The sequence below is a fragment of the Manis javanica genome, chromosome 14 (assembly GCF_040802235.1).
Source record: "Manis javanica isolate MJ-LG chromosome 14, MJ_LKY, whole genome shotgun sequence".
NCBI lineage: Eukaryota > Metazoa > Chordata > Mammalia > Pholidota > Manidae > Manis > Manis javanica.
The window spans coordinates 85012843-85026185 of NC_133169.1; the positions used below are offsets into that span (position 1 = coordinate 85012843).

Below are 13343 nucleotides of genomic sequence, written 5' to 3' on the forward strand. Positions count from 1 at the left end.
TAGGGTGCAGTCCTCTCAACAAGGGACCCCCTACACACAGGCTGCGATAAAGTCCCCTGTTCTCCACATACTCTTCCAGGGGTGCCACCTGAGTCCCTGCAATAGCCGACACAGGCACATGGAACATATGCCTGTGTGTAGGACACAGATCCCGGGTAACAGTTAATAACAGCATTGACTGAATGCTGATGGTATGTTAAGGCACCTCACCTCCACTATCTCATTTTATCTTCAGAATAACCCAAGGAGGCAGGTAGTACTATCTCCTGAGGCACCCAAATAAAACTTGTCCAAAAGTCCCACACAACTACTCGTAAACTGATGCTCAAACCCAGGTCTACCTGACTTCAGGGCCTACACTCTCAGTAACAATGTCCACTGACTTGGGGTAACATCCACAGCCTATCAGGCCAAAGGAAGCTCAGTCCTTATGTCCCATTCATTCCCTGAGGTTCTTCAATGTGCAGCCAAACCAGGCCAAATAAAAAAGACTCCATTCTCTAAGACCTGTGACAAATCACCATTTCACTCTGCTGACTGTGAGAGACCACAGCGTATACTGGTGTCAGTATAATTAATTGTAATGAACTTGGAATTTTCACACAAGCCCATCATGATTCATCGAAGCTGGCCAGCAGCTGCTGCCCTTCCTATCATGTAAATTATATGTAATGTAATTCCTTCATAAACAAGCTCAAGAACAGGTATGTTACTAATCACATTCCTAACAGCCCAATTCACAAAGAGCTTCCGTTAAAGCCCAGGGGAAAAAAATCTCTGTGTAAAAAATGTAAAAATAAGAGAAATACTTCAGCTGTTACAGATGGACAAAGAAAAGAAAGACTAAAAGAAAACACACCCCTCATTATGTGGCACTTTGGAGGCCAAGCTTCTATTTAGGTTGAACAGGATGTAAGAACTCCTCCGTGTGTGGTTCCAGTAGAGGCTATGATAAACTTCCATAAGTTCAAAAAGAAAAGGTCCAGGAAAGTTGTGCTAAGAGTCTGAAAATCCTTATAAATGATAAATCCTTTATTTTTTTATCATTTATAAGCCCCTAGAAACCACCATGTACTATCTGTCTCTACAGATTTCTAGCTTGAGAACCACTGAACTTATTTAATAGGAAAAAAACCTGAGAACAAAGCACTTTTGAGTTGTTTTTTATATAGTTCATTAATGCTCCTTTCAGTCTAACCTACTTTTAGGGTTGATCCAGCAATTGAAAAAAATTAGGTCAGTTCTACAATGGCAAATTTCATCAAATAAAGCACTTGCTTTAGAAAACTCAACCAAAAATGTTCTTTTCTGGATCTGCCTTAACAATCTAAAACCTGATCCTAAATCTAGCCAGCAAGATCCTAAAAATGCACATCTGAGTCTAGGGAAATCAAATGGTTTCTTTCACCAACTTTGCTTTTTTGCAGTTGAAGACCTTACTTGGCCAAGAAGTATTTCCAAAATGGAAAATCTGATTTCAATTATCACGGTAGAAATGCACATTTGCTTCAGGCAGCAGTGATGTCCAAGAAGTTCTACAGAAGTTTCTACCAGTAACTTGTAGGGGTGGGAGAAGACTCAGGAACGTGCAGTGAGATGAGAGAAAAGGCAAAGGGCCCTCGGCGCTTGCTCTTCCCAGGCGTTCCCAGCATTTCACCTGGCACTGCAAACCTCAGCATTCAGAGAGCACTGGCTTTCTTCTCAGAAAATATGATCCATGTGTTCCTGGATCAAGGTCGAAAAGATAAGCTCCTTCCAGCTCTGAAGCTCCCCGCGGCCCAGGAGCAGCTCTCCGCGGCCAGGACGAACCTTTCTCCCTCTGAGGTCTGCCCGGTGTAGTGCTAAGTGTGTGGTGCCCCCCGCAAGCAGGCATCCCAATGCTTCTGATGAGGAAAAACACCACAATTTAAAGAAAATGGAACCAGCTTCCCCCTTTGGTGATGCTTCCTCCAGAAGTTGTGGCTGTCCAGGAATCCTGCGGCCATGCCAGAGACTGCCTGAAAATTGTTTTGTAATTGTAATAATACACGTCACATGAAATTTACCATCTTAACCGTTTTCAAGCATAAAGTTCAGTGGCATGACATGCATTCATATTGTCGTGCAGCCATCACCACATATCCATCTCCAGAACTTCTTTTTCCAATTGAAACTGTGCCCATAAACGGCAACTCCGCACTCTTCCCTCTGCCCAGCCCCTCGAAACCACCATTCCGCTTTCTGTCTCAGTGAACTTGCCTAGTCGAGGCACCTCATATACGTTGGACAGTTATTTTAATCCATCCACAAGGCTGATATCCACTACTGAAATAAAATCCTAATGGCAAGAGCAACTGCCATTTCCAATGTCTATCTGCTCTACAAACGCACATATACACACATACATTCACGCTCACAATTCATCGCTGTAGGAGCTGAGCGTCAGGGACCCTTTTCCTCTGGCAAAAGAGAAGACAGGGTCATCTTGCTTGGACTGATCAAGCACCAGGGATCCTTCACAACGGGAGACGGGGCTCCTAGCCTCGGAAGGTCCCTCAGAGAGCTGAGGAGCTTGGGGATACAGCAAAGATGACTGCCAGTTCACAGGTTCTTCTTATAAGCCTTGGGCCTGAACAAAGGTGAATTCAGTCCATGGTTCCAAATCACTAAGGCACCTAGATGCCTCAGGGTGTCTATAAAAAGGAGGATTAAGGTAGGTGTTGGTATAAACCTAGAAATAAAAAACGCCAAGAAATGCCAAGCCCTGTGTGGCGTGCCACTATGAGGAGATGGTTTAGGTGGAAGATGATGGCCTGACAAGCTTTCTCACGGGAAGGTCCCACATAGTCTACTTTGGATGATAACTATGGGAAAGGCCCAAACTAAGCCTTGGTTTGTATCCCAGTGCAGGTCATGAGGTGCATCAGGGCAACAAGCACCAATGATAACAGCTACCTTTTACTAAGTATTTAATCTGTGCCAGGAAAACTTCCCTAGACACTTCATTTATATTTCCTCATTTGATCTTCAAAACTCTGTGAGGTATAGACACTGTCATTGCTCCCTTTACACCGAAAAAAAAATCAGTTCTGAAAGAAGGTGACTCGGTCAAGGTCACACTGTTTTGAAGTAGATTTACTACAAGGTCTATTTTACTCCAAACCCATGCTTTCAACTAATAGCCTTTCAAGGTAGAAGTTATTTTCATACCCTCATGGCAAAGAAAGAAAACTGTCCGTTAGAAATCTCTTGGCTGAAAATGTTTAATGCTTAAAAACAGCCCCAATTAAGCTTCAGCAAGTTAATTGTGGAACAAGCACCAGATTCAGGATCCCTCCAGTCTCTGGAGGTTTGACATGTGATTCTAGGCCAGTAACTCAACTTCTCTGGCCCTGGGTTTCCAAGGGAACTTATAAAACAAGGCTACTTCCCCCTGTGCTCCCCGACCTCAAAGCATTCCAGGGGTTCAATGACCCATGCTAAGATAATAAGGCCGATATCCAAAGATGAACCTATTGGCCAAGTGTTTCAATCTCCTCTCTCACTTTCTTTGTACTTATTAGAGCTTCCCACAGAAGTTATCGGTTAATCAGCAAATGATTATGCAGCACCTATTATGTGTACAACCACACAGCAGTCAGCGAGGAGTGTTCAGAGGTACAGGCATGTCCTTGCCCTTGAGGACCTGTCTCTGAGTTTGGGGACTTGTAAGAGACACAAAAGCAGAGAAAGATCTGGCGGGTAGGCCTATTATTCAGTACCCAACTATGAGATACAAGCTACAGGTATTGGAATAATTCAGAAGGACGTCAGCTGGGACTAGAAAAGCTGACGTTTCCAAGACAAAATGAGATTTTAAAACAGCCTTGCTAGATGGGTAACAATTGGAAAAAAAGGAAGGGAAAGGGATTGCAGGCGAAAGGAGCTATGGGCCTGGGGCCGGATGGAGTGGCATCCGGAGGGTGACCACGAGCGACCAGCAGATCTGCTGGTGAGGAAGTAGATGAGCAGTGGGCATGGGGGGCGGGGAGGGGGCAGACTCCAGAAGACCTCAGTGCCTGGCATGGTACGCTGGACTGGTGTGGAAACAGAAGGTAGTGAGCTGGGTGGCTTGGTAAATTCTGGAAGCTGCCCCATTTGGATTTCTTGCCTACTCTCTGCCTCCAGTAGGAGAAGCAGAAGGACATTGCAGAAACCAGGTCATAAAGCCCAAGACATCGGCCATCCCCGCTGAGAGGCACCAGCATCTGGAAGAACAAGGATCTCACAGGGGGCAAAGACTCATTAAATTTCTAAACACAGAACTGGGAGCAGTAGATTCCAAGAAAAGCTTGGGAAGCAGTACTTCGATCAACTGCTGCTAGTCTCACACAGCCCTTCCAGCCCCAATATGGCACAAGTCAAGCAAACAGGCCTGGTCTGGAATCTCTAAACCTCCAACCACATCACCCTGCCCTACTTCTGGCTACCAGTCCAACAGGAGAAGGTAAGGACACTGCCCACCTCTGCCCCGCGCCTAGGAAATAGGCCTCCCGATGTTCTGTTGCTCAGCAGGCCGCAGGGAGTCCAACACTAAGCTCCTGTTGTTCAAGACATGGGAGAGGCCATCCCAGACCCTTCCTGTGGGGGCCACACTAAGAAACGCAGTCCCTGGGGCCTCTTCAGACAAGAAGACACCCAAGAAGCATGCCACAGAGTATAGAGACGTTGAATGGCATCACCCTGCCCCATGAGATGCAGGAGTTGGGACGATCCATGCAGAGGGAGGTGCTTACCAAGGTGCTCTCCACACAGTGCTGATTTAGCTGGACCTGCTGTCCTTTAACCAGCTGTCTGCATAAACTGGCAGCTCAGAGCAGCAGCCCCCCATCATGGTGCACTGCCAGGGCCTGACCCCACCCCCACCCCGCTATCCTCTCACCTCAGGGAAAATGGCAAGCCTTTTTCTCTACCAGCTGCAGACCAACAGAATGAAGAGGCTGGCACAACAGGAGGAGACGTTTTAGCACAGACAGAAGAATGACCCACCCTGCACTGCACTGTGCACCTCCACAGTGAAAGAGATCCTCAAACAATTGTTTAAGATTTATATGCATGTGCCTGCCAGGATATATACCCTGGCTAGTTAGATCCTTCTCAACAGAGGTACCTAAGTTCCCTTCGGTTGATCCCTTTTCATAAGAAACCCCTGACGGAAGGAGCAAGAGTTCCTCCACAGCGCACACCACGCACTTTGCAGCGTCATTCACAAACTTTTCAATGCAAATGGAAGTCAGTTCAGAGCAAGTGTCATCTGAATGGGTTTTTCTCCTACTTAACTTGAACTTCTCTGTATACAGGCGTGTGTGTGTGCTTGTGTTCCACACACATACATGCACACACACACACACACACACACACACACACACACACTCACTTACATTTAGGAAAGACATCAGCATGGCATGCAAGCTGAAGATTTGAACACTTCAATGTGAAAATGCAAGCATTCTACGCCAGGCCAGCTCTGCTATGACATCAAACCCCACCACCACCAAAGAAAAACCACCTTGGGAAAATAGCCAGGAAAGGGAAACGCCTCCTTGAAACAGCCTGAGAAAGGCAATCCTGATTCAGCCCAAGCTGAAACTACTCCCCAACACCAGCCAGGAAGTCCCTGGTGCTCGCTGCCCGGCAAACCTTCGCGGGAGTGAGATCTCTGGAGAAAAGGGGCTTCCCTTTTCTGACCCTGCCACCCACTGGGATCCATCAGTGTCCAGGTCTTCCGACCCTGCTTAGCCAACGTGAACACAAAAGCTGGTGGCTGCACCGCAAACACACATCCACTTACACACACACACACACACACACACACACACACACACACACAAACACACACACCACGCACTATGTGTACATACCTTTCACCTTCCATTGTGCGAGGCCCAGCCAGGAGTGGCAGCCGCTGAACTGTGCATGCACACGCACCCAGGGATCCTAGCTCTGTTCTCTGTTCTCCCAGCCAACCGGTGGGAGATCTGATCAGCAGCAGTGATTCAGCATGGCTGCAAATGAAGCCTCCTCCCTCTCGATCCTCCTTCCTCTGACTTACTCGCAGCAGCTTCTACCGCAGAAGCAGCAGAAAATGTCTTACCCAGAGCTCCCTGCAGCCCTTTCAGCTGCTCAACGCAGCAACCCACTTGCTCCCCCTCCCCCGCAGGCCTGCTGCTCCTCCGTCTCCTAGGAACAGCCCAGCTCCTGAGACCCAAGTGCGCTGCCACCTCTCCAGCTGCCTCCACATCTGGCCAGGCATCCCCAGCCCAGGTGGCTGGCCCACCCCAGGGGCTCCTGCCTCCTCTGCCTACACTGCAGAGGCTCAAGCAGTTCCTCAGTAGCCCAAGAAATACCGGCCCCCACCTCCTCCCCTGCCCCCATAGGCTGAGTCTTGTCAGCCTGGCCAGATTGCTGGAATGAGGAGGCCCCTCTGTGGCTTGTAGTGGAGTTTATCCACCTGGGGAAATTGGCTTGTAGGTCCTAGCTCATGTTCCAGCTCCTCTTCCCAAAATCTACAATAGCTCTGAGCATCTGACAGATGGAGAAAAGTCAAGGGGAAAGAGCTTGATAGAACTGAGAATGCAGAGATAAACTAGGAAAAGAGAACTGGTAGAAAAAGGGAAACTGAAACAAACCCTACATTACTGTAAGAAGCCAAAGACTATTGCAATAAAGCCATCGTGACGAATACTGCATACAGTTGCTTCCCTAGGCCATACTGAAAAACCACAAATTTCATAGCACAATCCTAAAGTATCTTTCTAAGGTCTGTCGTATTGAAATTTGACTTAACCTGCAGCTCCAACTAGTTCGTGTCTCACTGAAGCCCATCTCACCCTAGGGGCAGAGCCTCATTTTAGACTAACTTAACTCTAAAGCATAATCTTGGAGAGGCAGAAAGCCAGTCTGTCTCCCAGCCATAGCCAAGAGGATTAGAGGTCACTGGGGCAATTACCTGGTGACTGATCACACACAAAGATGCGTTCAGAAGCTTCCTGGTGCCGTGAGGGACCAGACAGGGGCATCTCTATTCCGGAACTGCCTGTGCCACCCCTGTGTCAGGATCCGCACTCCCATTGGCCAGCTGACTTTCAGCCTTTTCCCCAGTCTGGACCTGTGATAGGGTCAGATCAGATGATCTCTAGAGTCCCTTTCAGCTCTAAAATCATGAGCTACGATTTTAAAATTTCTTAAACATTCCATTTTTCTTCACATTAGAATAATACATAAGGTTGTTCAAGAAGAAATTTTCACTGGACTCTCATGTTTTATAGGGGTGCCCTGTTATCAGGGACGGTAACAAGATGCATGTGAAATCCCAAGAGACATTCAGCAATCTATTATTGTTATAATTTTGACCTGTTAAATTTCTTCACTGCTACAAAGCTCTGAAACCATAGAAGGGAAGGTGGGACACTGAGGTAGTAAAGACTTAAGATTAACTTAAACTTTATATAGCCTCCTGAGCTCAAACTGGCTAGGGTGGTATTCTCAAAGATTACCTCCCCTGGCTTATCGGTGTCCTCATAGATGAAGCCATTACCCAAATTCACTCATTCTCAAGTGAGAAGAGCCTGCGTTATTTTGTTTACATCTTACAGCCCCGGATCACTACCCCTTCCTTTAACAACAATACCCCTCATATCTCCTCCCGTCCCTTCCTCCTCTAATCAGCCTTGTGGCTCTGCTCCGGATATTTCCTCTTGAGGTGAATCATAGGGACCAAGAGAAACTGAACATCACAAACAAGGAAACCAAATCCCAGAATCCAAAGTGCAGATGTCCGGCAGGAAAACTGGGTGATTCATAGAAGGGATGTGAGAATAGGATGAGTCTCTCTTTGATGGGTTCATACCCTCATTATTCCCATTCACCCAACAGGAAAGGGAGGAAATGTCACATCTAACAAACCAGAGAGAAAAGATCAGAAAAGGAAATACTTAAGGGCTTAGCATGCTCAGGCTTCATTTGGGAGCCAAGATAAAAAATTTACAGCATGCTCTTCACAACCCACTTCTGCTGTGCTGACCAATGTCACTACAATGTACGTGTGGAAACCATACCAGTACCACCTGCACACCGTATTCACCGCTCGCTGTGTCCATGAAAGGTACACAGAACAGAGAACACACAGAGGCCATCATCTAGGAAAACCAGAGTCAGAGCTAAGCCACGAGTCAACGTCTCCAGAATCAAGGCCCAAAGTTCCTACCTGGATCCTCTCCACTTTCAGAGCTACATCTCACATTTTCTACCTTACCATCCAAACGTTCTCTGGACCAAAGCCTTCACTTGTTTCTTTAGGCAAATTTTCCTGACTGGACTGCAGGTTCAGAATAATTGCTCCCGGATTCCCACAGCAGAGGAAAACCAATGGGGCCACACACTGGTGTCCGCCTGGGGGGGAGGCGCCGTCCTTGGAACGGCCAGCAAAGCACCTTGCCCCTTCCCAGCCCCGCTTCCCACACCTGAGGCTTCCGCAGCTTACCAGCAGCACCCAGTGACCCCACCTCTCCAGCCCACAGAAAGTTCCCAGCCGTAGACACCAACTTTGTCCAGAATCCTTCAGTGTTACATGACTCAGGAAGAAACCATGTTAGGAAAAGAAACTTTTCTTTTTAACTGAGTTTGGTCTAAAAAGTTCTCTTCTCCGTACTCCATCTCTCCACAGGGAACCAGTACAGCACAGCCTGTGTGGAGCCACACAGACACTGTGTCTTTTTTTCTTCTTTTCTCACTCTTATCCTCCTTCTTTAGGACTTTTTCTCACATTTGCAGGCACCCTAACACCGTACAGCTCCGAGGCACAGTTCCCACACCTAGCTAGGCATCAGAACCACCTGCCCAGCTGGCTAAAAGTATAGGCATCAGGGAATCAAAGGGCACAAGGAAACTTTTTTTTTTTGCTATCATTAATGTACAATTACATGAGCAACATTATGGTTAGCAGACTCCCCCTAACATCAAGTCTCCCCCGCACACCCCATTGCAGTCACTGCCCATTAGCATAATAAGATGCTATATAGTCACTACTTGCCTTTTCTGTGTTATACGGCCTTTCCCATGTCCTCTCCACTACATGATGTGTGCTAATCATAATGCCATTTTCCCCCTTCTCCCTCCCTTCCCACCCGTCGTCTCCAGTCCCCTCCCCTTTGGTAACTGTTAGTCCATTCTTGGGTTCTGTGAGTCTGCTACTGTTTTGTTCCTTCAGTTTTTCTTTGTTCTTATACTCCACAGATGAGTGAAATCATTTGATACTTATCTTTCTCTGCCTGGCTTATTTCACTGTGCATAATACCCTCCAGCTCCATCCATGTTGCTGCAAAAGGTAGGATTTGTTTTCTTCTTATGGCTGAATAATATTCCATTGTGTATATGTACCACATCTTCTTTATCCATTCATCTACTGATGGACACATAGGTTGCTTCTATTTCTTGGCTATTGTAAATAGTGCTGTGATAAACACAGGTGCATATGTCTTTTTCAAACTGGACTCCTGCATTCTTAGGGTGAATTCCTAGAAGTGGAATTCCTGGGTCAAATGGTATTTCTATTTTGAGTTTTCTGAGGAACCTCCATACTGCTTTCCACAATGGTTGAACTAATTCACATTCCCACCAGCAGTGTAGGAGGGTTCCCCTTTCTCCCCATTTCTCGCCATTTGTTGTTGTTTGACTTTGGGATGGTGGCCATCCTAACTGGTGTGAGGTGGTATCTCATTGCGGTTTTAATTTGCATTTCTCTCATGATTAGCAATGTGGAGCATCTTTTCAAGTGCCTGTTGGCCATCTAAATTTCTTCTTTGGAGAAGTGTCTGTTCAGCTCCTCTGCCCATTTTTTAATTGGATTATTTGCTTTTTGTTTGTTGAGGTGCGTGAGCTCTTTATATAATTTAGATGTCAACCCCTTATCGGATCTGTCATTTATGAATATATTCTCCCATACTGTAGGATGCCTTTTTGTTCTACTGATGGTGTCCTTTGCTGTACAGAAGCTTTTCACTTTGATATAGTCCCACTTGTTCATTTTTGCTTTTGTTTCCACAAGGAAACTTTTTTAGGTTATGGAAACATTCCACATCTTGACTGTAGTGATACTTAAATGATTGTATACAACTCCCACATTTTATGAAACTCCTGGACACTTAAAATGGGTGAATTTTATTTTATGAAAATTATACCTCATTAAATCTGAGAAAATGAAAACCCTGAAGAGCCAGGCTCCACCTCGTACCTGTACAATTAGGGCCCAAGGAGCAGGGATTTTAATGAACTTCAAGGATGACTCTACAGCACAGCTAAATGCGAAGACCACTTAGAACAGTACACAGAGCCCTGACTATTAGAATCAGCCAGACCAGGGTCCAAATGACTTACCAGAAGCATTGCCCTAAGCAAGTTATTTTATAAGTCTCAATTTTCTCAACTGTAAAAAGGAGATAACAATAGGACCTATCTCCCAGGGATGTTAGGTTTCAAAGTGAAAGTACATAAAGCACTTGGCCAAGAGCCTGGCCTGTAATAAGCACTCAGTAACCATTAGTGGCTATTATTTTCATTGCCTGTGCCAATGCTACCAAACTGTAGTTCCATGAGTCCTTAGAAGAACCACCACGGTCCTTTGTGCCAAGAAGCACAGCCCTGGGCCTCTCCTGGAGCCATTTCCACATCGCCAGTGGTCACCATTACCAACAGGCCACCGAGGACTAGCCAAGACCAGGGCTAAAGTAAGGCCCACCCGTATTTGTGTCACCAAAGCTTCCCCTCAGATTCTGGACCACTTGATGCGTTGACTCCCCCTATAGCTGCTTAGAGTGGTGCCCCCAGGAAGCCAGGCCAAAACTGAAAAGGAACTTGAGGCCCCAAAAAAGTCAAAAGGTACACAGAGCAGCACCTTACCCAGAGTTACACCCAGCTTCCCTCAGGACTCCATTAAGGGTGTAAGAATCCACGCTCTGGTTTCAAGAGCGTAACAACCCGTGGCACTGTGTCACACTTTAAAGCTTATAAAGTGTCTCACACCCCTCAACTTCTTTGATTTAAGATAACATGCCCTGAAAAACAGTAACAGCTTCCGCCCCTTGACTATTTACTCTAGGCCAGACTCTGTACTCAAACTTTGCACGTACCCCTCATGTAATCCTCACAACCACCCTGTGAGAAGGGACTATTACCCCTGTTTTAAATGTGAGATATATAGAAACACAACCGATTGTTGTGCATTCATTTTGTATCCTGCAACTTTACTTAATTCATTTATTAGTTCTAATAATTTTTTGATGGCGTGTTTAGGGTTTTCTATATATAAATGTGATCTGCAAATAGGGTTAGCTTTACTTCTTCCTTTCTGACTTGGACGGATTTTATTTTTTTCTTGCCTAATTGCTCTGGCTAGGACTTCTACTACTGTGTTGAATAAAAGTGGCAAGAGTGGGCATCCTTTTCCTGTTCCTGATCTTAGAAGAAAAGCTTTCAGCTTTTCACTACTGAGTATTATGTTGGCTGTGGGCTTACTGTATATGATCTTAATTATGCTGAGGTAGGTTCCCTCTATATCCATTTTGTTAAGAGTTTTTATCACAAATGGATTTTGAATTTTGTAAAGTGCTTTTTCTGCATCTATGAGATGATCATATGATTTTTAACCTTCATTTTGTCAATGTGCTATATCAGATTGACTGATTTGTGGATATTGAGCCATCCTTACCACCCTGGAATAAATTCCACTCAATAATGATGTATGATACTTCCAATGTATTGTTGAATTCAGTTTGCTAATATTGAGGATTTTTGCTTCTATATGCATCAGGGATGCTGGCCTATAATTTTCTTTTTTTGTGGTGTCCTTGTCTGGTTTTGGTGGTAGGGTAACTGATCTCATAAAATGAGTTTGGAAGAGTTCCCTCCCCTGTTAAAACTAATAAACAAATTCAGTAAAGATGCAGGATACAAAATCAATACACAAAAATCTGTTGCATTTCTATATAATAGCAAACTACCAGGAAGAGAAATAAAGAAAACTACCCCAGCTACAATTGCATAAAGGAAACCCTAGGAATAAATTTAACCAAGTATGGGAAAGACCTGTATATTGAAAACTACAAGACATTAATGAAAGTAATTCAACTAGGCACAAATAAATAGATATTCCCTGCTCAAGGATTAGATGAATCAACAAAATACCCAAACTACCCAAAGCAATCTATAAAGTCAACACAATCCCTATAAAAATTCCTTTCAAAGAAAAAGAATAATCTTAAAATTTGTATGGAAATACAAAAAACCCTAAAGAGACAAAGGAATCTTGAGAAAGAAGAACAAAGCTGGAGGTACCACGCTCCCTGGCTTCAAACTATATTGCAAAGCTATGGTAATTAAAACAGTATGGTGTTGCCCTAAAAACAGACACATAAATCAAAAGACCAGAATAGAGACCCCTGAAATAAACACATGCATATATGGTCAATTACTTTACAACAAAGGAGCCACAAATGGACAATGGGGAAAAGACAGTCTCTTCAAAAAAATGGGAAAACTGGACAGCCACATGCCAAGGAATGAAACTGGGTCACCATCTTATGCCATATACAAAAAAATTAATCTGAAATGGAGTTAAGACCTAAACATAAGACCTGAAACCACAGAACTCCTAGAGGAAAACACAGGAAATTAGCTCCTGACCCAGGTCTTAGCAGTGATTGTTTTAATCTGACACCAAAAGGCAGCAAAAGCAAAAATAAATAAATGGGACTAAATCATATTAAAAAGCTTCTGCACAGCAAAGGAAACCATCAAGAAAAGGAAAAGGCAATGTAATGAATGGGAGAAAATATATACAAATCACATATCTGATATGGGGCCAATATCCAAAATGTATAAGGAACTCATACAACTCAATAGCAAAAAAAAAAAAAAAAAAGTCTGATTAGAAAATGGGCAGATGATCTAGACATTTTCCCAAAGAAGACTTACAGCTGGCCATCAAGTATATGAAAAGATGCTCATCATTAATCATCATGGACATGTGAATCAAAACCACAGTGAATGCTATCGCCTCACACCTGTTAGAATGGCTGTTATCAAAAAGACAAGAAATAACAAGTGTTAGTAAGGATGTGGAGAAAAGGGAGCCCCCATGCACTGCTGGTGGGAACGTAAACTGGTACAGCCATTATGGAAAGCAGTATGGAGTTTCCTCAAAAAACTAAAAATAGAACTAATATATGATCCAACAATCCCACTTCTGGGTGTGTATCCAAAGAAAATAAAAGCACTAACTCAAAAAGATATACGTACCCCCCATGTTCACTGAAGCATTTTTTACAATA

The 13343-nt window shown here is 44.6% G+C and overlaps 1 protein-coding gene across 12 annotated transcripts in view; it reads right to left on the bottom strand.

Annotated features, from left to right (window-relative positions):
* Window positions 1–13343, bottom strand: part of KLHL3 (kelch like family member 3) — a 157093-nt gene that overhangs the window by 105656 nt on the left and 38094 nt on the right. For 2 of the 12 annotated variants that reach the window (XM_073221695.1, XM_073221690.1), the window contains exon 1: window positions 5880–6381. The exons of 6 other annotated variants lie outside the window; for them this stretch is intronic. In XM_073221695.1, the coding sequence (XP_073077796.1) occupies window positions 5880–5893 (14 nt within the window). In that variant the 5' untranslated portion in view covers window positions 5894–6381. Of the gene's footprint in view, window positions 1–2396; window positions 2576–5879; window positions 6382–6469; window positions 6651–6967; window positions 7082–13343 lie in introns of those variants that run through there. 4 more of the 12 variants (XM_073221691.1, XM_037015920.2, XM_037015915.2 and 1 more) reach the window with 4 other exon arrangements.